Genomic DNA, 24,761 nt, shown 5'->3' with positions numbered 1-24,761 from the left:
TGTACAATCATATACATAGTTGTACCGAGTTTTAGGTTGTATAAGTTTGTATATAGTTGTACCAGTTTTGGAGTTGTACACTTGTGTACATAGTTGTACCAGGATTTGAGTTGTACAAGTTTGTACATAGTTGTATTTTGGCAGTAAATTTGAAAACTTTAGTTGTACCACATCAAATATAAATATACCTTAGTTGTACAACTTCTATATGTTTACCTACTTGATATCACATATTATGTAATCATTACTATTGTTAAAATGTATTCGATGTATGTTTTTCAAAAATATAGTGGGCAAATAAATAAACAAACCCTTAAAATATAAGGTAGAACATGGAAACTTATGTACAATAGTGTAATAGTTACCATTTTTTTTAAAGGTTAAAATAGTTTAGAGAAACCTTATAAACAAATACCAATTTGGTTAGTTGATTGTTTTTTCATATGGAAACCAAATGATTTTTTTGATTTTTTATAATGAAGAAGTTAGACTAGTTGTACCAGTATTACATGTCTGGTACAAAATATAAAGTTGTACTAGTATTATCAGTTTAGTTACACGTAGTTATGCCAGTTTTTGGGTTGTACCATATTACATGTAGTTTTACTTTAACTGTAAAATTCAAATAATTAAGAATGTACTAGTTATATCAATTTTCTATAATTCACTCATACTCAAACTTCATGATTTTAGATTATAATAACATCATATTAAACTTGATATATATGTCGATTTATATTTAATAGGATCTATATACACTTGAGAAGTTTAAAATGTACAATTGAGAAGTTTGGGGAAAAATTGTGAGGTTATTTATGCAAATCATAAAGTTTGTGACCGACTTGAAAATCATCAAGAGACAAGAGACCATTGTGCAATTTTGAAGAGGTCTGATCTGCACAATTAAAATGTTTGGGACTAAATTGAGAAGACCAATCCTCATATTTTTATAGTTGGGTCAAATTCGTGAATACTCAAGAGTTTGAGGGCCAGTTTTGAAAATATTGAAGAAATCTCCATTGGAGGTGATCGAGCTTGACTTCAACGTAAACAACAGACGCGGGGCTGAGCAGGTCGACAGCGGAGTCGGAGGTCGCCACGGTACCGGCTTTTCTCTGGGTCCTTGTCGCCGGCGAAGGCTGGGCACTTTCACGATGGTTCAAAGCTTGACGCCACTTGAGATTGCGGAGGAGATGAAATTGGAGGAGCTGAATCCGTCAAGAAAAATGACGACGACGAGATTTCAGAAGCCATAGACACGGGACTAGGTGGTGTCGCGGCTTGATCGACAAAACAAAGAAGAAGATGAAGACAGAGTTCGAGCATAGTGCAACCTATTGTAGCGGGGAAGAGACAGACATGTGAAACGAACGGGTCTTACAGTGTATTGCGACATGGCTCAACCGTTGGAAACGAAGCGAGTTCGGGAGTGACTTGGTTAAGCGCGAGGAGCAACTGCGTGGACCACCGTCGCTGTTGCCGTCGAGTTGAAACCAACGGAGAAGAAGAACATTCAAAACCACGTTTTTGTTTTTGTTTTTTGTTTTAATTTTATTTTTATTATTTCACTAAGGATATAACTGTAATTTATGTATTTCGGGATCATATAGAATGACCTAGGTTACAAGAGAATAAGGGAAAAGGGCTGTGTGTTATATGAGAATAATGTCAGATTTAAAATGAGAAACTTGTTGTACCAGAAAACAAAGATCATGGGCGCATTGTGCAAGCTACTAGGTATAAGATTGTTATTCAGAACAGAGAAAAAAAATTAAGTTTAAGAGAGTAAGAAAGAAGATCATATCACTCAACCCTAAACCCTTCATCAATCTTCTTACCAAACAAGAAGAAACCGTAAGGTTCGATTTCACATTAGAGAGAGAGCTTTTTCTTACATAAAGTTCTCAAACTACAAACAAATTCCAGTACAGCTTTCTTTCCTTTGTCTACTTGCTTCTTGTTGCTCTATTATAGCTTTGGGCTGCTGCTAGTAGGGACGGTACCTTCTGCCTCCTCGGTTGCCATCATGATCATCATGCCTGTTCTCTCTCCCTGACCCTCCGTTGTTATTCCGGTCATCTCTTCTGGGTCGTGCGGGTGGTGCCATCTGCATTCCAGGCTGTTGCCTGCAACCCATATCGGTTTAGTACTTGAGATACATAACTAACTTATAATGTTTATATAATCCAAAGAACATACAGAACATAGCCAACTCGGCCATCAGGAAGAAGCATTGGAACCATTTGCATCCCGGTTGGCATTGCTCCTCTACCATAGATCATTGGCTGCTCAACACAAAAAAAAAATTAAAAACAAAGTTCACACAAAAGAATTGCTGATAGTGACTTCTTCAGAAGATGTACAAACAGGAAACATATATATATATACCTGAGCAAAACTACCGGCAATACCCATAGCACCATAAGGAGGCGCAGCAAAACCACCAAACGTAGGAAGCGCAAAGGGAGCAGGAGTAGGTGCAGCAGCACCATAAGCATAAGAAGGCTCATGTTTCCTCTCAGACTGGGGTTTAGCAAGCACAACTTCTAACTCTTGACCTGTAGTTTTGTGGCATGTGTTAGTCAATAATAACATCTCCTGAGACCCAAATAAAATTTAAAAAAGAACACACAATGAAAAATGTACCGTTGATTTCATATCTCTCGGAGTCTTTGACAGCCTTCAATGCACTAGACCTTTCAGCATAGTGTACAAACCCAAAATCACGTTTACCACCTTTTCCAGGAGGTGTGACGACTTTAGTAACTTCTCCATGTCTCTGAAAGAGTTCCTTCAGTTGCTCTGTTGATGTATTCTCTGGAATATTCTTCACATACAGAGCTTTCACCTGTGGAACATTTACCACAAAGAGTGAGTCTTAAAGATGTGCTAGAGAGAGAATCTTTAAAGCTTTACCTGGGCAGCAGCAGCTGAAGTCTCAGGAGAGCTTTTTGGGTCAGCCCAAGTCACAGTTGGAGCGTTGCCCTCAAGCTTAAAACTAGAATCTATCATTTTCTGCCTTGAATAATCAGCACATGCATTGTTATAGTATAGAACAAATGCAAAACCACGGTTACGAGTAGAGTTTGTTGGATCCTACAGGCACCAAGAAAATAATAACTAAGTAAGCAAAGATCATCATCCCCATGCAATCAGATTCATCAAATCTTTTTTACTTACTTTTATGAGCTCGATGCTCTCCACTCCAGGACCAACATCCTCTATGACTTTCCTAAACTCATCCTCAGTCCAGTCCTTTGGGATGTTACCAATAAATAGTCTATTCTTGGTTTCAGAAAGGGAGCATCTTATGGTTTTTCCCTGTACAAAAAATTAGATAAATGTTAAACAGAATTAGTCATAAGTATAATTTAAACTAGGGATGATTAATAAGCTTGCCTTAAACTGTTTACTGTGCAACTCCTCAATTGCCTTTTGTGCAACGTCTTTGGTTTTGAAACCTACAAAAGCATACCCTTTGCTCTCACCAGAGTCTCTATCTTTCATCAATCTCACCTGATATAAGAAAAACAAGTTTAAAAGTCAGCCGTTAAATACAAAGAGGCTCATGCTTAAATTAAAACACAAAGATTAATTGTTCTTCCAACCTCAAAGATATCGCCAATTGGTTCACATAGATCCCTTAGGTCTTCTTCTCCAACATCCCTAGGGAGACCGCCAATGAAAACTTCAGAACCGTGAGGAGGAAGTGAAAGAAGATGGGAATACTCTTCCCTTTCTTCTTCTTCTTCATCTTCTGCTGTCTCAATATCAATATCAATATTGTTGTCTTCTTCCACATCATGCTCTTCGGCATTTTGATTGTCATCATCATTGTCTTCTCCTTCATACTCTTCTACATGTTCCTCCTCCATCTCACTGGAGCTACCATCCTCGTAATCCACACGGTCATCAACATCTGGAGCGTCTGACATTGAGGCTCGCTCGTGCAAATGATATCTGGTCGGTCACCCAATAACCATACTTAAAAGGGTGCTCAGGTGATCAAAACTTTTGAAAAGAGAAACTTTCTGATGTTCAATGGAGGATGAAAAAAAAGAGAGATAAAAGCAGAAATGAAGTTCATTGCCGTTATTGAATTCAACAAAGATCAAAACTTTGAAAAGATTTAGCTTTCTTTTAGTTGTGTTTGAAGCCCAAAAGCAGTAAACTTTATAAGAGAAGGAACCAATCAAATTCGAGATCGTGACTCACACAATTTCCGAGAAAACAAAAACCCATTAACGGAAACCAAATATGATCAAGACCCAGAAGCAAATTACTCACCACATCAGCTCAGAAATTTTAAGGAAAAAATCTGAACTTTGTTACATGGTCAGAAACTAGGGTTTGTGCTTTGTTTATTTAGGGAGGGAACAAGATGGAAGAATATGAGAGAGATCTACGAAACAACCCAAAAAAATATGTATATGAAAATATGAAATGGAGAATTTTCTCGTCATACCAGACCCTCTTTGTGTTTTGTGTATTTCTGGGGATTTTGCTCCGACGATAACTGTTACTCTAGCTCGTCGGCTACCTCTACTTCTACCTCCGGTGAGAAAACGCTTTTTAGGCCCATTTAGTTTTATTGGGCCTGTAGCTTTCTAGTTCTCCATTAGGCCCATTTTAGATTATCTTTTGACATCTGTGATTTGCCAGCCCTGCTGTTTTGTTTCTCATCTCTCACTTGATGTCAGAATGATATTCAATTATTTTGAGTCAGCATGATCTCTTTTTTCGTCAGGATGATATCAATTATTTTAATTCAACGTGCTCTCTTTTTAAAACTCTTTATGATGTTCATTTTTATAGGTCTTCAATTTATACATGTGCCAGTCCTTTATTTGACTTATCCCAGGGCAGCCTGGTAGTGGTACCAATACTAATTGTAGGTCAAGTTGGTATAGACTTTGATGGTGTTTCATTTATATTGTTTTCTCGTATTTAAGAAGCATTTATCTTAGGTGGCTGTGGAGTTGTGTGTAAGTGTAACGTCGAAGACAAGACTGATAAGTGTAGGAATCATGTCACATGGGTGATGTTCTTTGCTCGTGTCCCAAGTTGCAAAGTTGCAGCTTTTTTTACGGTCATTTTCATAAATTAATATTCACTTTTGCATTAAATTACAGTGAAAATATAAAAGCTGGCCAGACGTTGCTTTTGAGTTCAATAACTAAAAACATCGTAAATGAGAAATAGCAAAGACCATGACAACAATCATTTCATAACTTGCATATGATAGTATCTAATTGCAATCATCTTATAGAAAACTCTGAAATTATGTTTATATTACCAAAATTAGTAACGAGATTACATTTTCCAGACCGACAAAACAAAAGATTACATTTCCAATCTTCCAAAAGATACTCAGAAACACACAAAATCACACATTACACACCGATATCAAAGGTCATCAATAATTCAATACACAACTAAGAAAACAAAGTCATAGTCAAAATGAAATATTATTTATATATATCGGAAAAAACTATTTTAAAACGAGTAAGGAAAAAAAAATCACGACCGTTAGATTTTCCTTATCATCATCTTAACCATTTTCTATAATCACTAGTAGAAGCAGGTGAGATCTCTCCACCACCACCAACAGACTCAGTATAGCAAGAAGAGTAGTTTGACTGTTGCTCCAATGCACCCAACTGTGAACCACCGATACTCTTAAGACTTGGACTCCTTAAACTCTGACTGCTACCATCACCACAATACCCTCCTCCAACCTCCACTGGTGGCTGCATTGGAACCGGATATGAAAGCCGTTTCCTAGCTGACCCGGCACGGTCTTTCTCAGGCGTCAAAGGTCGTTGCCTAGGTGCACTCTGTGATCGGATTCTCGCCTTTGCTGATTCCGTGATGGCCATGTAGTTCGGCAATGCAGTGGTGGTACAAACGCTATAGCCACTTCTTGCGGTGAAACTATAGTTAGACCTCAAGCTAGGTGTGTTTGATGTGTAACTGTAAGCTGACCGGTCATCTCTTTGGATCCGTGGACTAGCGGACCGGATTTGTACCGGTCTTGATTTAGCGGGAGACGGTGTAGCTGATGAGAAACTATGTTGTTGGTTGTGATGGTGGCTGGTTCTTGATGGTGTGTCAGGCCTTTGGCTACGGCTAGGACTCGCACCGGTTCTTGAATAAGCACGGGTTAAATAAGGTTGAGCCGTATCGATTTCAACGGTTTTGTAAACCGGTGGTCTTTGATCTGTTGACGCTCGTTTATCCCATGGTTTAGATGACATCCACCGGTCTAACCACTTTGGTCGCTCTTCTTCCTCTTCCTCTTCTCCTATAGATTGACTACCTCTCGTCCTCCTAATCTTTAAACCAAACAAAGCAAGCAAAATTAGACACTAAACCGAATAAAAATACCGGTTTTATTGATGTGTTTGATTAAGTACCTGTTGAGAGAAGGCTTTTGATAAACTATTGTCACGCCTTTCTTGCAACATTGCTTTGACTTCTTGAATCGTTTGTGGTCGCTCCTCCCAATCCTCAGCAATGCTACTTCCTTCTCTTGACTATATAGCCAAAAAAAACACATCATTACCTAACATGTCTGAAACAATGATGTCTGAAACTTGTATTAAATCTTACCATTGATCTTCTGTCTGAAATGTCTCCAAGATAACGAGATTCGAGAACACTGTGAGTGTCACTGAAGGCAGAATTGCGAGTACCATCGTGAGACAAGCGTTTGCGTTGGTCAAGAACACGAGACTGGACTCGGACCAGAGCTTGCATACACCTCAACGTCATCTTAGCTTGTTTCCTAACGTTGTGACCTCTCACTAGTGCTTGTAGCTTCACTAATCCTTTCAATGCTCTTAACGCTCGTCTTGCCTAAACATAATTTCAATTAACTGCTAATAATTACACATAATTAATTAATTATTTATTATTAGTAGAAAACGTGCTCACCAGATAACCTCTGAAACAAGTTTGTATGATTATAGCTGCGTAGTTTTCTCTCGGGGAGTAAGCTAGTCTTCTGTGGTTTGGTACCTCCGCCGTCTCTGGAGGAGATTCCGACGCGACGGAGACGGTGGTCGGCGGTGGTTGTGCGGCGTTTCTCTGTTCTGAAACAGAGGATGAAGCGTTTGTGTTGATTGTCTCCGTTTCCATGTGTTTCGGAGCAGACCCGTCTTTTAAAATGACGGTGGTCTTCGCCGGAGAGTTGTGATTCGTTGTTTTTCTGAATAACCACCGTCTCTTCTCTCTCTTCTGCAGAAAAAAAAACAGAGCATTTGAATTAAACTAAGAAACTTTTCAAGACTTGGAGAGAGTGAAGAGACAAGACTCAAAGATCTTGACATTTGCTAAGTAAACAAACCTTGTCATCGTCTTCCTCAGCTTCATTGCTGTGAGCATTGTTGTTATGTTCTTTCTTGGTGGGAGATCGGAAAGCTCGTTTAACGGCGGTGAGCCAGGAAGAGGACGAAGAGCCGGTCTTTTTCCCCATGACGAGATATGAGATCAGAGTCAACAACACATTGCAAGAATCTTGGCGTTTTCGGACATTAAGAGGATGAATGAGATGTGGTTTAGATTCTTGCGAAGAAGAGGAAGAGAGTGGTGGGTGGATCTTGGGAAACAGAAATGTATCAATAAAATTTGGAAGGTTGCTTAAGGGAGAGTTCTGACTCTGACCACCCTCTTTAACTGCGACCATGACAGCGATGACTCTTCCTCTTCATTTATTACTCTCACTTCATTTATTTATTTCCTTTTCACCAGACTATAATAATAAGTATCAATTATATCACATTATCATGTACATCTCTGCTTACATTTGTCATGCATCTGATATCACAGCTATTTCATCTTCCTTTTCAAAGAATTTGATTCAAAGAAAAAAATAGTGTCCATATGCTTTTGTAGATGATATAATTCGATAGTATTAATAAACAGATTTGAACATACATCACGATATTATATTTAATCATTTTGTTATATTTTTTTTTATCAAATCATTTTTGTTATATCTAAATTCGCGAATTCGTCGATTCTAAATTCTTAGGATGTAAAACATTTATATATATCTATGTCTTGCATTATGTAAAATCTTAAATTGTCATCAATAATAAAAATCCTTCCTTGTATGTGGATTTAGAAGATTATGATATCCCATTTAAACTAAGTTGTCTTGGCATAGTGGTAAAGAGATTCCGGCTGGAGATTTCGTTCTGGGTTCGATTCCACTTGGCCACCGGGAATAGGGTTAAATCGCAAAAATACGTGGGTTGCCGTTGGTCTCAGGGGAATTAGTCTTGAGTCTATAAAGCCTTTGGATCACCTCCTGGTTAATCAAAAAAAATATGATATCCCATTTAATTTTTTTTTGTATTGTTTACTTTATTTCGTTTATCACATTTTTTTTTTGCAGTATATAGATGTTTGACAGGGATCAACAAAGAAACAAAGGGCAGTTCCTTGTGTTACGATTACGTCACCCAAGTTACACATTGCGCACTGACATGCAACATCAGTGATAAAATCCTACCTACAAACGTTACCATCTTTGATGTCCGTTTGAAATTGTGCACAAGAAGAAAATGGTAACTGAAGATTCATCTATGAGTAACTAACAATCTCATTACTAAATGGTTAGGTAAAAGATAAAAGCACATTTTTAATGAGAAAGTTACATCATAGTCAATTTTTTGTGTGAACATAATTACATTTTAAGACAGTTTTTACTTCCAAAACAATTTATCTTCTTCCAGCTAACATTTGCTAACTAAATCCACTTTCAAGACTAAACACTAATTAATTAAGTTACTATAATTATCCATTTTTCTAATTAAAGAAAATAAATTATATTCCATCCGTTTCAATTTAATTATCGTTGTAGAATAATTTTTTGTTTCAAAAAAATATCGTTTTAGAACCAATGCAAAATTTATTACAAATATTCTTCAATTTTTTTATCAGTTGAAATATAGCTAGATATATAGATAGTAATTGTTTTATTTTAAAATTATGTAAAATTAAATATTTTCTTAATTAATGTGTATAAACCTAAAACAACAAATAAAATGAGACATAAGGAGTATGATACCAAAACAATCTAAGAATCACCACAAAATTACAAATCAGTTTAGAAAAACAAACCAAAAAGTACTATTAAGGGACTCTATGAAGTTTTAATCCAAGCTCTCAACACAGAGACCGTCGTTCATCTAGAAAAATATTGTGAGCCAAAAAAAGTAAGCGTATTTTTGTAACATAGATAGTCAGATTAATTATCTTAAAATTTTCTATATATCACACCTTGCAATGTTATATTCACCTTCTCTCAACGAACACAACGTTCTTGTTGCGCCCACGACAAATCTGAAGACGTCTCTCATGTCAGAATCGAGATGGTCAACTAATTCTGATATTAGGTATAATACCCGATCGTCTATGGCTAATAGGACATCCACACACGCTTTATCGGCCCTTGGACCCCATCCCGTCCGGCCCTGCAATCACCACAGTGAATTTTTTCCGTGCTTTGCTTTGACTCGCATGATATCACGAATCACTTTGATAGATCTCTCATCCTTTGATTATTCTAGTTCAAACAAGTTTAACTCTGAAATTTTTACTGGATGTATACCGAAAAAGCTAAGCACAGTAAAACATAGATATCCAAATCAATTCTTTTAAAACGTTTTCGTATATCACAATTCAGGATGTTATATCTACCTGTTAGTATTTTTTTTTAACAAGATCTAGTGCCTCTATACTACTCATATTTTTTAATTAGAAATGTTGAAATGATATGTTTTCATAAAAAGAAAAGGAAAAAATCACATAAAAAACTTTGAAAAACACTTTAAATCTTGAACTCTCTTTTACTAGAATTTTATTTTTTAAAACGACATTTCTATCACAAAAAACCTTGAACCTGACTTAAATGTTCATCAAATAAAAAACCAACATATTATACAGATAAATACGATGATGTGTTGTTTTTTGGAAAACAATTATTTAATAAAAAAATCAGAAAGCTAAATAAAAATTTAGAAAATTAAATAAAAAGTCAAAAAATAAAAAAGTTCAAAAGTAATTAAAATTTCAAAAAAATAAATTATAGTTAATTAAAATACAGAAAACTAAACAAAAATTCAAAAAATAAGATTAAATTAAAATACATAAGATTAAAGTTGAAAAATTAAAGGTTTAAAGTTTTTGTAAGTGTCACTTTCGAGATTTTTATGCTATTTTCTCTAAAAAGAAACATACAGATTGTCAGATTTGCACAAGCCTAAGAAGAAAACAACACAACAGTTCTAGTTCTGGAAAGTCTCTCTTGTATTATTGACATGAATGACTGACTGCAAATATCTACCAAACCCTAACGTCTACAATCGCAATCATTATTAGGCCCATGTTATAGTATACAAAGCCTTTCAAATTGGAGTTCGAAGTTAGTGAACACTCAACTTTCCAATAAAAACGGGAAACTACTCCTCCTCAAAGCTTCAGCGAAGATGCTACTCAAGCTGAAAACGAGTAGAACCGTGCTTTAGTAGAAATAGTGCCGTTACTAAAGACAATATTCAGCGTTCAAAAATATTATCATCAGCTGCAACAATAGCCGATGAAAAACCCAAGTAACAAAAGAAGGCCCAATGTATCATAACAAGGCCCAATTAATCAAGTCAGTTTTCTAATGGGCCTTCACTTTCAGGCCCAAAGTTCTGAAGATCTGATCTATTTATAATTAACGATTCATCCCTTGGCTGCATTGCAAAACCCTAATCTGTGTGTGTTCAAGCGGCGCCACTTCTCATCGCAGTCTGAAGTACTTTTTCTTCAATCATCCTCTACGTTTTTGGACTTAATTTTGTAGTTGTTGCTGAGATTTAAAACTGTTTTTTATTGTTTCGTTGCAGAGACAATGTCGACAGTCGGAGAACTTGCTTGCAGCTACGCTGTTATGATCCTTGAAGACGAGGGCATTGCCATCACTGTATCCTTTAATATCTAATCTTCTAGATCTATTGTGCTAGCTGTTTGGTTTAGGGTTATGCAGAAATGTTTAATAATTAGTCGAAGATTGCATGTTTGTTGTGTCTTAATTTTGCAAATGTTATGTCAGTAGTCTTGTATCTTAGTGTCGTTATGAGAAAGTAAGTTTTGTTAGGTTTATTTTGATTAACAAGTGTCTTTGTGTCTGTATTCAATTAGTAAGTTTTACTTTTTTTGTTATATCTTTAACTTTATTGTCAAAAGTCCGACAAGATTGCGACTATCGTGAAAGCCTCTGGTGTCGAGATTGAGTCATACTGGCCAATGCTATTCGCCAAGATGGCTGAGAAGCGTAACGTCACTGACCTCATCATGAACGTTGGTGCTGGGGGCGGTGGAGGTGGTGCACCTGTTGCTGCTGCCGCACCCGCTGCTGCTGGAGGAGCCGCAGCTGCTGCCCCTGCCAAGGAGGAGAAGAAGGTATATCATAATTAAGAACATACAAGATTGTTTTGTTTATCTATTTGTCTGTGTTGGTTATTGATTTAGTCTTCTTTTTGTTTGTGTAGGATGAACCAGCGGAAGAGAGCGATGGAGATCTTGGATTCGGCTTGTTCGATTAGTTTGTCTTCCTGTTATACACTTGCCATGTTCTATTGCTTTAGTTGGTTTGAGATTTTCAGTTTTGCCATTTTCGACATTAATACAGTTTGGTCCATTTGTTATATCACGTTATTGCCTCCCATCTTTCTTGGTGAGGTTTATGAGAGCTATCTTGTCAAATCTGCCAACTGATTTGAAATCATATATTCGAATCATATATTCGAACCTTATTTGGTTCAAGACACCCAAATTGAACATTAGAAAACAAATATTGAATACTTCGGGTCATTTATGATTAAAGGTACTTTTGTAAAAAAAAGAAGACTGAAACTTGGTTCAGCTTTGATGTATAAGTAGCTGAGAGATCAAGTTTGGGTGGTGATCTCATTCGCTTTGGACTTGCACATGTCATCTGCTGACTTTACAAACTTCTTCGTCAACTCTTCTACCTGTAAACAGACAAAAAGAAAGACAGACATATGCTTCAACAACTGAAGAAGGAAACCCATTTTCCAAGAAAAAGATAGAAGATCACACTCACATCCTTCTCCAGCCTTTTCACTTCATCTTTTGGTAGACCTGAGGCTGATTTCTTTATTGTGTCCAGTGCCTGGCGACAAAAATGTCTGATCATAAAATAGATTTGGGATTGATAAGAGACAGTTTCAATGGAAGGTTGGTCTACCTTTTGACGTGCCCTTCTTATGCTTTGCTTGACAACTTCACTGGACTTGGTTACAATCTTGCACATTGCCTGGGAGGTTCATTAATTTATAAAGGTAAAAAGGCTCATCAAACTCAAACAATAAACGCAGGAATGAGACAAGAGCTGGATGTTTTACCTGAACATGCTCCTTGGTCAATCTGCTCCAGAAAAAGGATAAAACAGGCCAAGTCAAAATTCGAGGGTGTCAGTTCAACAAATGTAATGAAAGAGAGAGAGAGAGAGAGAGAGAGAGAGAGAGAAGAATGTACGGAGGGATAGATGCAATAAGTCTTTGGCCATCCAGTTTTGGGTTTAATCCTAATGGAGATGAGACAATTGCTTTCTCAAGCTCTTTAACAGTCTGCATAAAGAAAGAAAAAATGTAAGAAAAAACTCAAAACTTTTTGTCTTGTCTATCTGGTAAGAAAGGAAAATGTAATGAAGTTGTTGGAGGGGATGAATATAATATCAGAGTAATTTATGTTAAGAATGAAAGATTGAGTCCAAAGGTTATTGTAAATAAAAATAGGGGGAGGATGCTTCTTACTTACATCATGATGGTAAGGATTGATAGAGAGTGTTTTAGGATCGAGGACAGAGACCAAAGCCAAGTGATTGAGAGGCATTTTGAGACCACCACCAGTTTCAACAACAATATGATCAAGCATTCCTGCAACCCACCAAGAGAATGAATAATAATAATAAGCACAACTCAAGGCTGCTTAGACGGAAAGGAAGAAGGAACCTGGAGCAGCTCTTCCAGTTCTGAGTTTAGTGAGATCCCGAGACAAGGCATCAATGGCAGCCTCCATCTGACAAGTGGCTGTGGCTTTGACGCTAGGCCCAATATCCGGAGACACGTCCACCAATCCACAATCATCCTCTGAAGAAAAGGATATTCACATCAACTAGTAAAAAGAAATCATGTCACATTTTTTTACGTACTTGGTTTTTTGCCTTTGGCGAAGCCTCGACGAGAATCTCTGAGAAAACTACTGGGCAATCTCAAATCCAAATCCAAATCTGGAGCATTTCTGAGGGTGGCCTTGTGCGAGAAGAAATCGCGGCCAACAACTAAGGAAGAGTAGGAGGAGGAGGAGGAGAATATTCTGAGAAAGGCAATCGCATTTCGTGTAGATGCAGCTCGTCTCACGAACATAGCCATCTCTGAAAAAAATATCAAAGCAAAAGACTTATCAACTTTTAGAAGAACCCTCCGTGTCTGCGCTAAAACCCTCACACCACGCACGAGTCAAACTTATATGCTAATAAAGTTGAAAAGGTATATGTTATTACACAAACTTATTTAAGTCGGTTCCAGATCGGACTAAAATCACATACATTGAGAAGGAACAAAGCATAATATACAGCTTGTTTTTTAAAGAAAATGAAGAACAAGAGAGATAATGCTCAAGAACAAAAGAGAGAGAAAGAGAGTAAACACAGAGTAAGAGAGACAGAGTAAAGAATGATTTGTTTCTTTAGTTTAATTTGATCATACATATACAATATAAATAGACTTAGCAATTAGCATAAAGACAACATGAATAAAAGTAAATAAATGCATATGCCAGATCCTGAAAGTGGCAACACTCCAATGGTAACTTTGACTCTAGAATGTTCATTGGCAGATTTAAATTTTCTCAAGTCTGGTTGTCTAGTTCTCAAGTCTGGTTGTCTGCTTCTCAAGTCGGGAATCTTATTTCTCAAGTCTTGTGAGGATCATCCTAGTTCAAACTCCTTTTATGTTTTTATGTCAATACTCCCCCTCAAGTTTTGCCATAAGATATGGTTAAGCTTGGAACTCATGAAGACATCCCTCATTAAAACCTTTTGTATGAAAAACCCAATGGGATAAAAACAAACAAAGGAAAAAGAGTAGATGCTTCATGACTTAAGGGAATCATGATTTAGGTAGATCGATGAGTCCCAATCTTGGATGAATGGACTCACAGACCTTGTTGCTTGCTCCTTTGGTGAAGATATCAGCTAGCTGGTCTTCACTTCTAGTATAGCAAGGTAGGATAATCTTCTGCTCCACTGCTTGTCTAACCTTGTGACAATCCACTTCAATGTGTTTTGTCCTCTCATGGAAGACTGAGTTGGATGTTATATGGATAGCTGCCTGGTTATCACAATGCATGGTGATTGGTGTTGTAGTCTCAATGCCCAAGTCTCTCAGCAAGTTTCTGATCCAGATAAGCTCATTGGTGAGCTTCCTCATTGCCATATACTCTGCTTCAGCACTTGAACAAGATACCACCTTTTGCTTCTTGCTCTTCCAAGTCACTAGGTTGCCTCCAATGAATGTACAATAGCCGGTTGTGGACCTCCTATCTGCTCTATCACCAGTCCAATCTGCATCACAATATCCTACAATCTATGTGCTCTTGTTGCAACCCATCCAAACACCTTGACCAGGAGCTTTCCTTAGATATGTCATGATCCTCTCCACCATATTCCAATGATGAACTTTAGGTGCTTGCATATGTTGGCTAACTTGGTTGACAGCAAAGCAAATATCTAGTCTTGTAATAGTGAGATAGATAAGCTTTCCAACCATCCTTCTATAGAGCTTGAAGTCTCCAAATGGTGTATCCTCAAACTCCCCCTCACGCAAGACTTTGTAACCTTCTTCAAGTGGAGTTTTGGCTACTCTCCCACCAAGCTGTCCTGTCTCATTTAAAAGATCAAGTGTGTATTTCCTTTGAGATAAGAACAACCCCTCTTTAGAGCGGCATATTTCTATCCCAAGAAAGTACTTAAGCTCACCCAAATCTTTAATATCAAATGAGCATTTAAGAAAAGCTTTAGTTGAAATGATACCTTCCTTGTTGTTTCCAGTGATGATAATGTCATCAACATAGATGAGAATCACCACAATTCCTTACTTGCTGGTGAGTGTAAAGAGTGTATGGTCAGCTTCTGATTTCACAAACCCTCTTCCATTAAGGGTTGTGCTAAGCTTGTGATACCAGACTCTTGGTGATTGCTTTAGTCCATAGATTGCCTTCTTTAGTCTAAGCACATTCCCTGGCTTAACCATGTCTTCCATTCCCGGAGGTGGTCTCATGTAGACTTCATCTTCTAATTCTCCTTGTAGGAAGGCATTCTTGACATCCATTTTCCATAGATCCCACTCCAAGTTAACTGCTAAGGAGAGCACCACTCCTATGGTATGAAGCTTAGCTACTGGTGCAAACGTGTCTAGGTAGTCTTCTCCATACACTTGAGTATACCCTCTTGCAACCAGCCTTGTCTTCTTCCTTTCTGGTTTTCCGTTAGCTTGGTACTTGATAGTGAAGAGTAAGCGGCTTGTTACAGCTTTCTTGCCTTTGGGGAGTTCAGTTTCAAACCAGGTATCATTCTTGACCATGGCTCCTATCTCATCTCCTACTGATTCTCTCCACTCATCTAGTACCATTGCTTCTTCATAAGTCTTTGGTATGTATGCTTCATCCAGGTTACTGATGAACACAACATGTTCTGCCGGAAAACTTGCAAAGGAGCAGGTTGCTTAAGTAGGATGAGCCACTGCATTGCTGTTGAAGTATACTCTGGTGTCGACCCACTTGGATGGTTTCCTCACTCTAGTACTTTTTCTCAATGGTTGGCTTTGCTCTTCTACCACTGCTTCCTCCTGCTCTTGATCGCCAGTATTCTCTCTACTAACTTGACCAGATTCTTCAACTCCATCTTGATCATGTGTTGATGTTGAATCACCTTCTGATGTTGATTCATGTTCATTGCCTCCCTCAGGATCATGATGGGTTGTCTCATCAACTGGTGTTGTATCCATATTGATGCTAGGAACTGGGGGTGCGGGAGAGGGCCCTGGTGCTTCATTGCTTGGAGACTGACCAATACCTAAACTCTCCAAAATGGTTCTCAAGTTGTTTGCTCTATCAGATGAGCCATGTGAGAGATCTTTAAGGTTTTCCCAGCTCTTCTCATCATAGTACCCCTGTGATTCCACAAATTTCACATCTCTTGAGACCATCACCCTTTTTGATTCTGGTAGGTAACACTTGTACCCTTTCTGTGTGTGAGAATATCCAATAAACATGGCTTTGACACTCTTTGGATCAAGCTTAGTCCTCTGTTCACCTGGTAACAAGACATAGCAAACACACCCAAACACACGCAAATGATCAATGGGAGGTTTAGTTTTATTCAGTACCTGAAATGGAGAGACATCTTTGAGGACTTTAGTGGGGATCCTATTGATGAGATAGCATGCTGAGACCACTGCATCTCCCCAAAATCTCTTTGGGACATGGGTGTGGAACATCATGCTTCTAGCAACTTCCATAAGATGTCTATTTTTCCTCTCAGCCACTCCATTTTGTTGTGGTGTGTATGAGCAACTTGTTTGGTGAATAATTTCATGTTTTGCTAAGTGTTGTTTGAAGGCATGGCTAGTATATTCTCCCCCATTATCTGACCTAAAAAAAATAATCTTGGAATTGAAATGGTTAGTTACATAGTTTTGGAAGTTAATAAAAGCTTCTAAAACTCTATCTTTACTTTGAATCAGTGTGAGCCATGTCTACTTAGATTTTTCATCTATGAAAGTCACAAAATATTTATGGTTTTCTTTAGAAACACATGGAGCAGTCCAGACATCAGAGTGAACTAGATCAAAGCAATTCTCATAAATAGTCACAGAAGAAGGAAATACAGATTTATGATGTTTACCAAGAATACAAGTCTCACAACTTTCAGTCTTGAAAGATAGATTAGGTAACATCAATTCTAAAGCATGAGAATGAGTGTGACCTAATCTAGCATGCCATAACACATTACTAGCTAACACAGAAGCAGAATTAAAAGCATAAGTATAATCTGAGCTAAGCTTGGTGTCTTCAAGTAAGTAAATTTCTTCTTTGCTCACACCTTTGCCCAGCATCTTACTGGTCTTAATATCCTGAAAGCAAACATCATTAGGACTGAAAATAACATTGCAATTAAGATCAGTGGTTGCTCTCTTAACAGATAATAAGTTAGAGGTGAAGCTAGGCATATAAAGAGCTTGAGACTCTTTTTCAAACAGTTTTAGATTTCCTACTCCCTCAATGGGTATCTTATCACCATTTGCTATCATAACACTTCCTAAGGCAGGTTTGACATTACTAATCAATTTAGCATCTCTAATCATATGGTGAGAAGCTCCTGAATCAATAATCAAAGGCCTAGCAGTGTGAGATATATGGTGAATAGAGGTTAAGGCATTGACACTGATGTTACCAGAGTTGTTGTGGAAAGCCTTGATGATAGCCTCAAGGTCTGACATGCGGACAAAGGAGTCAGACTGAGAGCTTGAACCACCAACTTGTGTAGTAGAAGTCATAGCTCTTCCATCCTCTCCCATGTGCATGGCTGGAGATTTTGCTTCATGTGCCCTTGCTTGATTGTATTTTGAAGCTGAGGTTGGCCTGAGGTGAGGATGAAGGAACCAGCAGTTGGTTTTGGAGTGTCCTAGCTTCTTGCAGTGTTCACAAGTCACTGATTTGTCACCTCCTCCTCTAGGTTTGAAGTGAGCTTTGTTGGCAGTAGCACTCTCCACCTTCTCAGCCTTGCTTGCCATGGACAGTTCTCCCTTTCCACCAAAGAGGCCATCTGATCCTAGCTCCTTTTGAAGCTGAGCACACACATCATCATAACTCCCAAGTTCTTTGCCTCTTAATATATGTTTGACTACATCATTGAAACTTGGGTGAAGTGTGAGAAGCAAGCCAAAGATCTTGTCTTGCTCACGCCTTTCTTCAAGAGTAGTAGGATCATTGGTGCTTGGCCTCAGCATCTCCAACTCAGACCACAGCTGATTGTACTTTCCAATGTGCTTAGTGAAGTCCATCTCTTCTTGCTGCAAGGTGTTGATGGCTCTCTTCACTTCAAAGATTCTGGTTAGGTTATCAGTGTTGCCATAGACCTTTTGTAGAGTGTCCCATAGCTGTTTTGATGTCTCACAGTGTGAGTAAGAGTCCATAATAGGACCATCAAGTGAGCCTTGTAAGGCAGACAGCACCATGAGATCTTCTTGAACCCATTTGCTTGCATCTGCCACTACAATCTCTTTGCCATCTTCCCCTTGAGTGACTCGCTTTGGTGCCTCACTTGAAGTGATGTGCTCTTATAAACCTCTTCCACCCAAGGCTGTCTTGGTCATTCTTGACCAAGTAATGTAGTTAGCACCCTTCAGGATGACTGGAATCTTCAATGCCCCATTCTGCTCCATCTTCACTTGTTATTATCCACTGGTTAATAGATTGGCGTCAGAAATTTTTGAATTTTGAATTGTTTCTGGCTAGATGAGTGGATAAATAAAGAGAAATCAAGAGAAACAAAATAAGCTCTCTAGAAATGAAGTAGAGTGGACAGAACAGAGTGAGCACTCTCAGGAATTAGAGAAAACAGAGTGAGCACAAATCTATTATCCACTGGATAATAGAAATTGCAAGAGATTTTTTTTTGAATTTTCTGGTTGGATGAAATAAATCAAAGTGTTTATGCGGAAGTAAATGAGGTAATCAGGAGCTTAATGCTCTGATACCATGTAAGAAAATGAAGAACAAGAGAGATAATGCTCAAGAACAAAAGAGAGAGAGAGAGAGAGTAAACAGAGAGTAAGAGAGACTGAGTAAAGAAGGATTTGTTTCCTTAGTTTAATTTGATCATACAGATACAATATAAATAGACTTAGCAATTAGCATAAAGATAACATGAATAAAAGTAAATAAATGCATATGCCAGTTCCTGAAAGTGACAACACTCCAACGGTAACTTTGACTCTAGAATGTTCAGTGGTAGATTTAAATTTTCTCAGGTCTGATTGTCTAGTTCTCAAGTCTGGTTGTCTGCTTCTCAAGTCTGGAGTCTTATTTCTCAAGTCTTGTGAGGATTATCATAGTTCAAACTCCTTTTATGTCTTTATGTCAATAGTTTTGGCTTAAAATTAGCCTAAGATCATAGAGTTGATCGACGTCATTGTTCTTGTTAGTTGTTGACATGATCGTGTTATTGTTTTTTTTTTTTAAAAACTACAATCATGAAGAAAGATGAAAAAATTGACAAGCAAGAAGATTAATAAAGGTTTTCTCTACATGATATATAATAGCTGTGAGCAAGAAAGATTATTGACAGAAACAGATTTTATCAACTTTCCATCAAGAGCTGGTCGAGAAGAACTCTCCCAGGCACAACCTCCCGAGGCGGTTGACATGAAGCACGTGATGCAACTTTCGAGGACAGTGACAACACTCCCAGGTTTCTCTGTTTAGAAACTTGTCAACCTCACCCAAGGCAAGAAGAGACGAAAACCCTACTTTTTTGCCAAAACAAGCATCCTCCAAGATCTTCAACCGATTCACTCAAGCACTTTTACACAACAAATCCATAGATCTACAGTTCTGCCATCATCTTTGGAGTCGACTGATACTCCTCCAGTAGCAGTTAGTTTGGCTTTGAATCCCTCCACAAGCATCGAGACACAAAACCCTCGCGAAAGAAAGCCATGGATAGAAGAAGATACACCGCAGCTGAGGAAGGAAAAGGCCTAGCTACTACAACAAACGAGGGCCACAGTTACATGCTTTCTCGACATGCATGATATAACTGTGAACAAATAAACATACTTATATACATTTGACAGATATAAGTCTTTATTTCTTAATTCACCTTTGTCCACACATATCTTACATAATAATCTAAGGAACCATAAGTTCCTACAAACTTGGACATAGGAAAACACAACTAAAGGGAGTGATGTATGAGAGAAGAGCAGTGCTCCCTTTTATTCATACAGCGAAGAAAAGAAAAGACAAATGACTTTAGTCCAAACATACTTGAGGGATCAGGCCTTTTTGCACGTGGTGATGTCCTCTTATAAAGCTAACAATAATTAGTCACAGAGATTAATTCAAACTCAACTCCCACATATAACTTATCGTTCACCAGATAAGGTTCACCAAGTTTTGACAGAGGCATAAATTCTGGATATCCTTGGATTACATCAGAATTTCCACCAAGCCAACCAAAAACTACAAAATAAAAAAGAAAAGTAAAAATACCACCACTTTCTTTTGTTAAGTTTGAGAAAAAAAAGAGAGAAAAGAATCAATATATTTTCAACATACCACGGCTCTCCAAATGATTGCGGTTAACTTGATCCAACACACGCAGCTTAAACATGGCGTAAGTGTTTGCCACATGCGGCACATTGTTGACAAACTCTCCTCCTACTAGATACACAGAAAATGATTTGTCTTTTCCCTCTTTAAACCCTCTTGGGTGCACTTGAATTCTCCTTATCAAACACACACACATAAAATTTTATAACAAGGAAGGTCTGTAAGTAAGAAAGTTTGAGAAAATAAAGCATTGGTCATCACCATTTCCGGTTTCCAACGACAAATTCATTAGAATGATGAGCCTTTTCAGGCTCGAAAGACGAGAACCTGTTCATCATCCAAGTGACTTTGTGATTGAGAGGTTTCTCAATCACGCTAAAACATTCAGCTGTTCCACAAGCCGCAGTTTCAACCCCAAAAAGCCTGACACCAAAGATACAACAATCTCCAACGAGTTGCCCTAGGTACTCAGAATTGGCATGTGACATCAAATTTGGATCCCAAACCCAGTTCCGGTCTACTGGTAAGACTATGTTTCCTGCAAACAAAACACATCAACATCAACCAAAATATATGGACAAATAAATAGATAAAAGGTGGTACCTGACGAATGCCATATTTGCGATAGTTGATTAACGACAAATAACTCAACTGTAAGTTGAATAATTAAGGAGGGGAATTGCCTCTCTAAGACCAAGGCGACATTATGAAAGACATTACCCTCCAACCCATATGGGAGCATCGTGAGTTTCCTGTTTTCATACTAAGTCAAGAAACATGGAGGAAAGATAAAAAGTGTTTTCTTCTGTATATTAAGCATAAGAAGATAACAAACGATCTCACCATTATTCAAATAAAAAAACAACAACAGAACTCACCATCTGTAACCACCAAGATAAAAAACAGAGGATTCGACCCTGTTGATGTGTTTTTTGACTAAAGAGAAATTTTCTATCTTCCAGAAGTGACTTGTTTTGTGTTTTTCTTTTAACGCTGCCATCATTTCTGTGAAAAGTAGGAAAAATGATAAAAAAGAGACTATGAAACCAACTGCTTTTAAAAAAGTTATATATATTTATTTTACCATCAAGGGGTAGTGGTCGTGACATTGTTGTAACAAGCTGAAGCTGCAAATGATATGAAACTGATTCTTCTAAACAGAGACTTATATATCTAACTGAGGATGCAAGTTAATTAATAGCTCTATATATATAGGCCTTACAGGACAAGAGCCGGGTGATTATTATTCCCATGTCTCTGTCTTGTCTTGTCTTGTCCAACATGTATGGAATCGAATAAAATCAGAATCATCGTGGATTTCACACTATAGAGAGATTCGAGATTGAAGAGATATAAAGGGGATATATTCTCGACGCATTATCTAGTGACTGCGGGGCCAGAATCAAAATCACAGCCATCAGATTTCACGCTATAGAGAGATTGTAGTGTAAGAAATATTTTTTTTTTTTTTTTTTTTTGTCATCGTGTAAGAAATATTTTTATGAATGTATATAAATGATACATTAAATATTTCTTTTCCATGATGTGCTCTAATGTTAATTTTTTTCTTATTGAAATTGTTAAACCATAATAACAATTGGTAACTAATAAAAATAGTTTAAAGGAGTTAAGTTTCTAATAATGATGATGATTAACTAATGTACAAGTGCCTTTTCTAGAAGATGTCTCACTTGATGACTCATGAAATATGTGTTATTGTAAGAAGCATTTGAAATAAGTTCAATGCATCAAAGGAGAACAAGTTTATTGTATAAATGAATGATTCTAAAAACTTAAACACTTGTCACTACAAACTTGATGGATGGTTGTGGTTAAAGAAGAAACTTGCCACTAAAGTTATCAAAATTTGGTGAGAAAGTTTTTGGTCCCTCTCCCTACTTATAAATAGTTGTCTTTGGACCATCACAAAGAAACATCAAGAAAATCTAAGAGAAACACATAAAGAAATGTTGTAGGCAAGAAGAGAGAAGGCTTAGCTCCAACTTAGAGATAAAGAGATCATCTTCCATGATCAAGATATCATCTTCATATGATCAAAACCATTCATGAAGATTTCCGCAGCAAAGAATCGAGGTATTCCGCAAATCCTTTTTATATTTCTATTATGTGATTAGTTTAGATGTTAAAAATTTTAGGGTTCATGTAAAATCAAGTTTTACATGTAGACCGATAAAGGATTCGGATACCTGTTCGTTGGGTTCAAGTCCGATCTTTGAATCAAAATCTGAAATTTTTAAACCATTGATCATAAAAATTTTAATGTGAGGTTTTTTGCAGTTTTTAGTAATTTATAATCATTTTTAAAACTCCAAATATAACATATACGAAAAGATTTAAAATTTATTATTTGGTTAATGAGATTGGTTAATTCATTTTAATAATTTGATGTTAAACAAAAATGATGAAGATATACAAATTATTATCAAATCATTCTTGTTAAAATCTTTAATTGTTATATATATATTTTAGTCATATTAATAATTTCTTAATTTTTTATTTTAAGGAAATAATATTAATTGTATGTTATTAATTAAGTTTATAATTTTTATTGAGATATATAAAATATATTAAGATAAACCAATATATTTCTCTAGAAATTTTGAGAATCAAGCTAAGTTAAAAAAAAAATAAAAAAAATTTGAGAATCATTTTAACGATGACATGTGTTGTAGTTAAAATATTATAATTTAATGTAACTCAAATAACATTTAATAGATTTTTCAAATATTTATTTCAGATACTAATTCGAAATTTCGAGTAGACTTGTCTGAATTTTTGGGGTCTTAGAATTTCTGGAATTTATTGGATTGTCGATTTGGGTAGTTAATAACCCTTTAGATTCAAATATGTTTTATACTATTATACAGTAAATCGGTCAGATACGGTCTGGATCTCAGGTTTTTTCCCACCCCTGACGTGAGACCATGCAACAAATATTATGTCATACGTGTAGTTTCGATATATAGAAAAAGGAAAAGAAAAAAGAAGAAGATAAGCCGTTGATCATGCACTACGACGCAATACACGGGTTATACACCAAAACAAGAATTTATCAACACCAAAACTGAGTAATTCGTGGGTTGACAACATAAACAAATTAACATCACAACTTGAGAGCAGCAATAGATTCGGGTTTAAACTCTACCCGAAGACCCAAGACCCGTCTAACCTCAGCCGGTGTGAGTCTCCAAGTCATGGGTCCTGAGTTCTCTCCCCAGAAGTCCAAAATCTCCGAGACCTTCTCCAAGTTAAGTATCGTCGCCATTTGAGTTAACCGAGCGAACTTATCTCTCACCGTTCTCTGAGTCATACCCGAGAAATGGCTAACCAAAGCCCTCGTGTCCCGGTCTAGCTGAAGACCACCAAGCTGGCTAAACCGTTTCTGCATCATTATCACTTCAAGTCTCTTCACTATGAAATCTATTATGAGATGCAGAAACGAGTCGTAGTTGTTTGATGTCATCAGTGGTTGGAGCCACGCAGCGTTCGTTTCCACCGAGTGGAGAAGTCGTTGGACCCACGGGTCGTTCACCTCGTTCTCTGCATACTCTGTTTCTGTCAGCTCGTAGCTTATGGTAGCTACAGTGTCTAGAACCGGACGGATTCTTGGTGTTACGGTTGCTACTAGCTGTTCCATGCCTGAGTTGAGTAGCTGCTTGAACGTGTTGCTTAGCTCGCCTAACTCGGATAGACATGACTTTATCCTCTCTCGATCTGCTGGTGCAGGAAACACCTGTGAACAGCACAAGAGATCAAGACAACTGAGACCCATTTGTCCCGTTAACGAATTGGTTTCGCTATTCATATGCTAATGTACAGAGCCTACATTACATCTAGCAAACAACTTATCTGTTCTAGATCAATACCCATAACTGGTTCCATATTGTTGTCCAAAAGATTCATACTAAGTATGAGTCCATACCTCAGTACATTGCTCCTCGATTTCGTGTTTGAGTTTGAGAATGTACTCGCAGCTCACATCCATATTGTTCAAAGCAGTTGCAATCTCAGTTCCAGTGTTTTCCACACCAATACCACCCAAGAACAACCTAGCACCAAGGTTCGGCTCTCTAATCTTCTGCTGCAAAGCTTCATGGTAATCATTAGCCAACAAGCTACCAGCATTGCTCAACACAGCAATCACAGAGCTGATGTTGGAAGTCGAAATCGCTCTCCTCAGACAGCTCTGCAACACGTAGAACACATCGTCCACCATCGAAGTTGTAAGACTGTCCGGTACATGCTCATCGATCCTTATAGCTTTCCTCACATTCTCAACCATAAAGAACCCTTCAAGTATCACATAGAACCCCGTCACGTCCTGA

The 24,761-nt window shown here is 37.4% G+C and overlaps 6 protein-coding genes across 12 annotated transcripts; 1 reads left to right on the top strand and 5 right to left on the bottom strand.

Annotated features, from left to right (window-relative positions):
• Nucleotides 1–1,803: 1,803 nt before the first annotated feature.
• LOC108845714 (heterogeneous nuclear ribonucleoprotein Q) lies at nucleotides 1,804–4,574 on the bottom strand. Of its 3 annotated transcripts, none has more exons than XM_018618880.2 (9): nucleotides 4,466–4,574; nucleotides 3,609–3,960; nucleotides 3,400–3,516; nucleotides 3,181–3,321; nucleotides 2,917–3,096; nucleotides 2,647–2,848; nucleotides 2,389–2,558; nucleotides 2,200–2,285; nucleotides 1,804–2,126 (listed from the first exon to the last, which is right to left on the bottom strand). In XM_018618880.2, the coding sequence occupies exons 2-9, from the start codon at nucleotides 3,933–3,935 to the stop codon at nucleotides 1,988–1,990; spliced, it is 1,362 nt and encodes a 453-aa protein (XP_018474382.1). In that variant the 5' UTR covers nucleotides 3,936–3,960; nucleotides 4,466–4,574; the 3' UTR covers nucleotides 1,804–1,987. The 3 variants fall into 3 exon arrangements, with proteins under 3 accessions (XP_018474382.1, XP_018474381.1, XP_056862006.1); XM_018618879.2 differs by having other exon boundaries at nucleotides 4,288–4,519; XM_057006026.1 differs by having other exon boundaries at nucleotides 3,609–4,519.
• A 746-nt stretch (nucleotides 4,575–5,320) lies between these two features.
• LOC108845711 (protein IQ-DOMAIN 17) lies at nucleotides 5,321–7,643 on the bottom strand. The gene is made up of 5 exons (XM_018618876.2): nucleotides 7,349–7,643; nucleotides 6,937–7,239; nucleotides 6,613–6,858; nucleotides 6,417–6,536; nucleotides 5,321–6,335 (listed from the first exon to the last, which is right to left on the bottom strand). The coding sequence occupies exons 1-5, from the start codon at nucleotides 7,475–7,477 to the stop codon at nucleotides 5,547–5,549; spliced, it is 1,587 nt and encodes a 528-aa protein (XP_018474378.2). The 5' UTR covers nucleotides 7,478–7,643; the 3' UTR covers nucleotides 5,321–5,546.
• A 3,037-nt stretch (nucleotides 7,644–10,680) lies between these two features.
• Nucleotides 10,681–11,760, top strand: LOC108845723 (60S acidic ribosomal protein P1-2). Its single transcript, XM_018618891.2, has 4 exons — nucleotides 10,681–10,810; nucleotides 10,902–10,978; nucleotides 11,242–11,457; nucleotides 11,547–11,760. Exons 2-4 carry the CDS (start codon nucleotides 10,907–10,909, stop codon nucleotides 11,598–11,600), a joined length of 342 nt encoding a protein of 113 aa, XP_018474393.1. The 5' UTR covers nucleotides 10,681–10,810; nucleotides 10,902–10,906; the 3' UTR covers nucleotides 11,601–11,760.
• Nucleotides 11,761–11,837: 77 nt separating this feature from the next.
• Nucleotides 11,838–13,451, bottom strand: LOC108845720 (uncharacterized). The gene is made up of 8 exons (XM_057006048.1): nucleotides 13,232–13,451; nucleotides 13,032–13,169; nucleotides 12,838–12,956; nucleotides 12,556–12,647; nucleotides 12,423–12,444; nucleotides 12,266–12,334; nucleotides 12,122–12,190; nucleotides 11,838–12,029 (listed from the first exon to the last, which is right to left on the bottom strand). The coding sequence occupies exons 1-8, from the start codon at nucleotides 13,449–13,451 to the stop codon at nucleotides 11,946–11,948; spliced, it is 813 nt and encodes a 270-aa protein (XP_056862028.1). The 3' UTR covers nucleotides 11,838–11,945.
• Nucleotides 13,452–19,340: 5,889 nt separating this feature from the next.
• Nucleotides 19,341–21,613, bottom strand: LOC130509831 (MATH domain and coiled-coil domain-containing protein At3g58200-like). Of its 5 annotated transcripts, none has more exons than XM_057006044.1 (7): nucleotides 21,500–21,613; nucleotides 21,294–21,420; nucleotides 21,019–21,167; nucleotides 20,677–20,953; nucleotides 20,422–20,591; nucleotides 20,131–20,325; nucleotides 19,341–19,900 (listed from the first exon to the last, which is right to left on the bottom strand). In XM_057006044.1, exons 1-6 carry the CDS (start codon nucleotides 21,522–21,524, stop codon nucleotides 20,177–20,179), a joined length of 897 nt encoding a protein of 298 aa, XP_056862024.1. In that variant the 5' UTR covers nucleotides 21,525–21,613; the 3' UTR covers nucleotides 19,341–19,900; nucleotides 20,131–20,176. The 5 variants fall into 5 exon arrangements, with proteins under 5 accessions (XP_056862024.1, XP_056862023.1, XP_056862025.1 ...); XM_057006043.1 differs by having other exon boundaries at nucleotides 19,341–19,848; XM_057006045.1 differs by having other exon boundaries at nucleotides 19,341–19,845.
• A 1,805-nt stretch (nucleotides 21,614–23,418) lies between these two features.
• On the bottom strand, nucleotides 23,419–24,755 carry LOC130509829 (conserved oligomeric Golgi complex subunit 4-like). Its single transcript, XM_057006035.1, has 2 exons — nucleotides 24,359–24,755; nucleotides 23,419–24,169 (listed from the first exon to the last, which is right to left on the bottom strand). Exons 1-2 carry the CDS (start codon nucleotides 24,716–24,718, stop codon nucleotides 23,540–23,542), a joined length of 990 nt encoding a protein of 329 aa, XP_056862015.1. The 5' UTR covers nucleotides 24,719–24,755; the 3' UTR covers nucleotides 23,419–23,539.
• Nucleotides 24,756–24,761: the final 6 nt, after the last annotated feature.

Source organism: Raphanus sativus, chromosome 3, assembly GCF_000801105.2.
Source record: "Raphanus sativus cultivar WK10039 chromosome 3, ASM80110v3, whole genome shotgun sequence".
NCBI lineage: Eukaryota > Viridiplantae > Streptophyta > Magnoliopsida > Brassicales > Brassicaceae > Raphanus > Raphanus sativus.
Note: the sequence above shows the minus strand (reverse complement) of the source record. Positions and strands in the feature narration are given on the sequence as shown.

Bases quoted from the DNA above. Each gene is read 5' to 3' on its own strand.
- LOC108845714 (XM_018618880.2), bottom strand. From the start codon at position 3,935: ATGTCAGACGCTCCAGATGTTGATGACCGTGTGGATTACGAGGATGGT. The intron at 2,849-2,916 runs GTAAAGCTTTAA...AATGTTCCACAG, and splicing joins CTTCAGCTGCTGCTGCCCAG to GTGAAAGCTCTGTATGTGAA. The intron at 2,286-2,388 runs GTATATATATAT...TGTGTTGAGCAG, and splicing joins TTGCCGGTAGTTTTGCTCAG to CCAATGATCTATGGTAGAGG.
- LOC130509831 (XM_057006044.1), bottom strand. From the start codon at position 21,524: ATGTCACGACCACTACCCCTTGATG. The intron at 20,592-20,676 runs GTGATGACCAAT...GTGTTTGATAAG, and splicing joins GTCGTTGGAAACCGGAAATG to GAGAATTCAAGTGCACCCAA. The intron at 20,326-20,421 runs GTATGTTGAAAA...TTTATTTTGTAG, and splicing joins CAATCATTTGGAGAGCCGTG to TTTTTGGTTGGCTTGGTGGA.
- LOC108845723 (XM_018618891.2), top strand. From the start codon at position 10,907: ATGTCGACAGTCGGAGAACTTGCTTGCAGCTACGCTGTTATGATCCTT. The intron at 10,979-11,241 runs GTATCCTTTAAT...TATTGTCAAAAG, and splicing joins ACGAGGGCATTGCCATCACT to TCCGACAAGATTGCGACTAT. The intron at 11,458-11,546 runs GTATATCATAAT...TTGTTTGTGTAG, and splicing joins CTGCCAAGGAGGAGAAGAAG to GATGAACCAGCGGAAGAGAG.
- LOC130509829 (XM_057006035.1), bottom strand. From the start codon at position 24,718: ATGGTTGAGAATGTGAGGAAAGCTATAAGGATCGATGAGCATGTACCG. The intron at 24,170-24,358 runs GTATGGACTCAT...TGCTGTTCACAG, and splicing joins TCGAGGAGCAATGTACTGAG to GTGTTTCCTGCACCAGCAGA.
- LOC108845711 (XM_018618876.2), bottom strand. From the start codon at position 7,477: ATGGGGAAAAAGACCGGCTCTTCGTCCTCTTCCTGGCTCACCGCCGTT. The intron at 7,240-7,348 runs GTTTGTTTACTT...TTTTTTCTGCAG, and splicing joins CTGAGGAAGACGATGACAAG to AAGAGAGAGAAGAGACGGTG. The intron at 6,537-6,612 runs GTAAGATTTAAT...TTGGCTATATAG, and splicing joins TTTCAGACAGAAGATCAATG to TCAAGAGAAGGAAGTAGCAT.
- LOC108845720 (XM_057006048.1), bottom strand. From the start codon at position 13,451: ATGGCTATGTTCGTGAGACGAGCTGCATCTACACGAAATGCGATTGCC. The intron at 13,170-13,231 runs GTACGTAAAAAA...CCTTTTCTTCAG, and splicing joins CGCCAAAGGCAAAAAACCAA to AGGATGATTGTGGATTGGTG. The intron at 12,191-12,265 runs GTAGACCAACCT...TTTTGTCGCCAG, and splicing joins TAAGAAGGGCACGTCAAAAG to GCACTGGACACAATAAAGAA.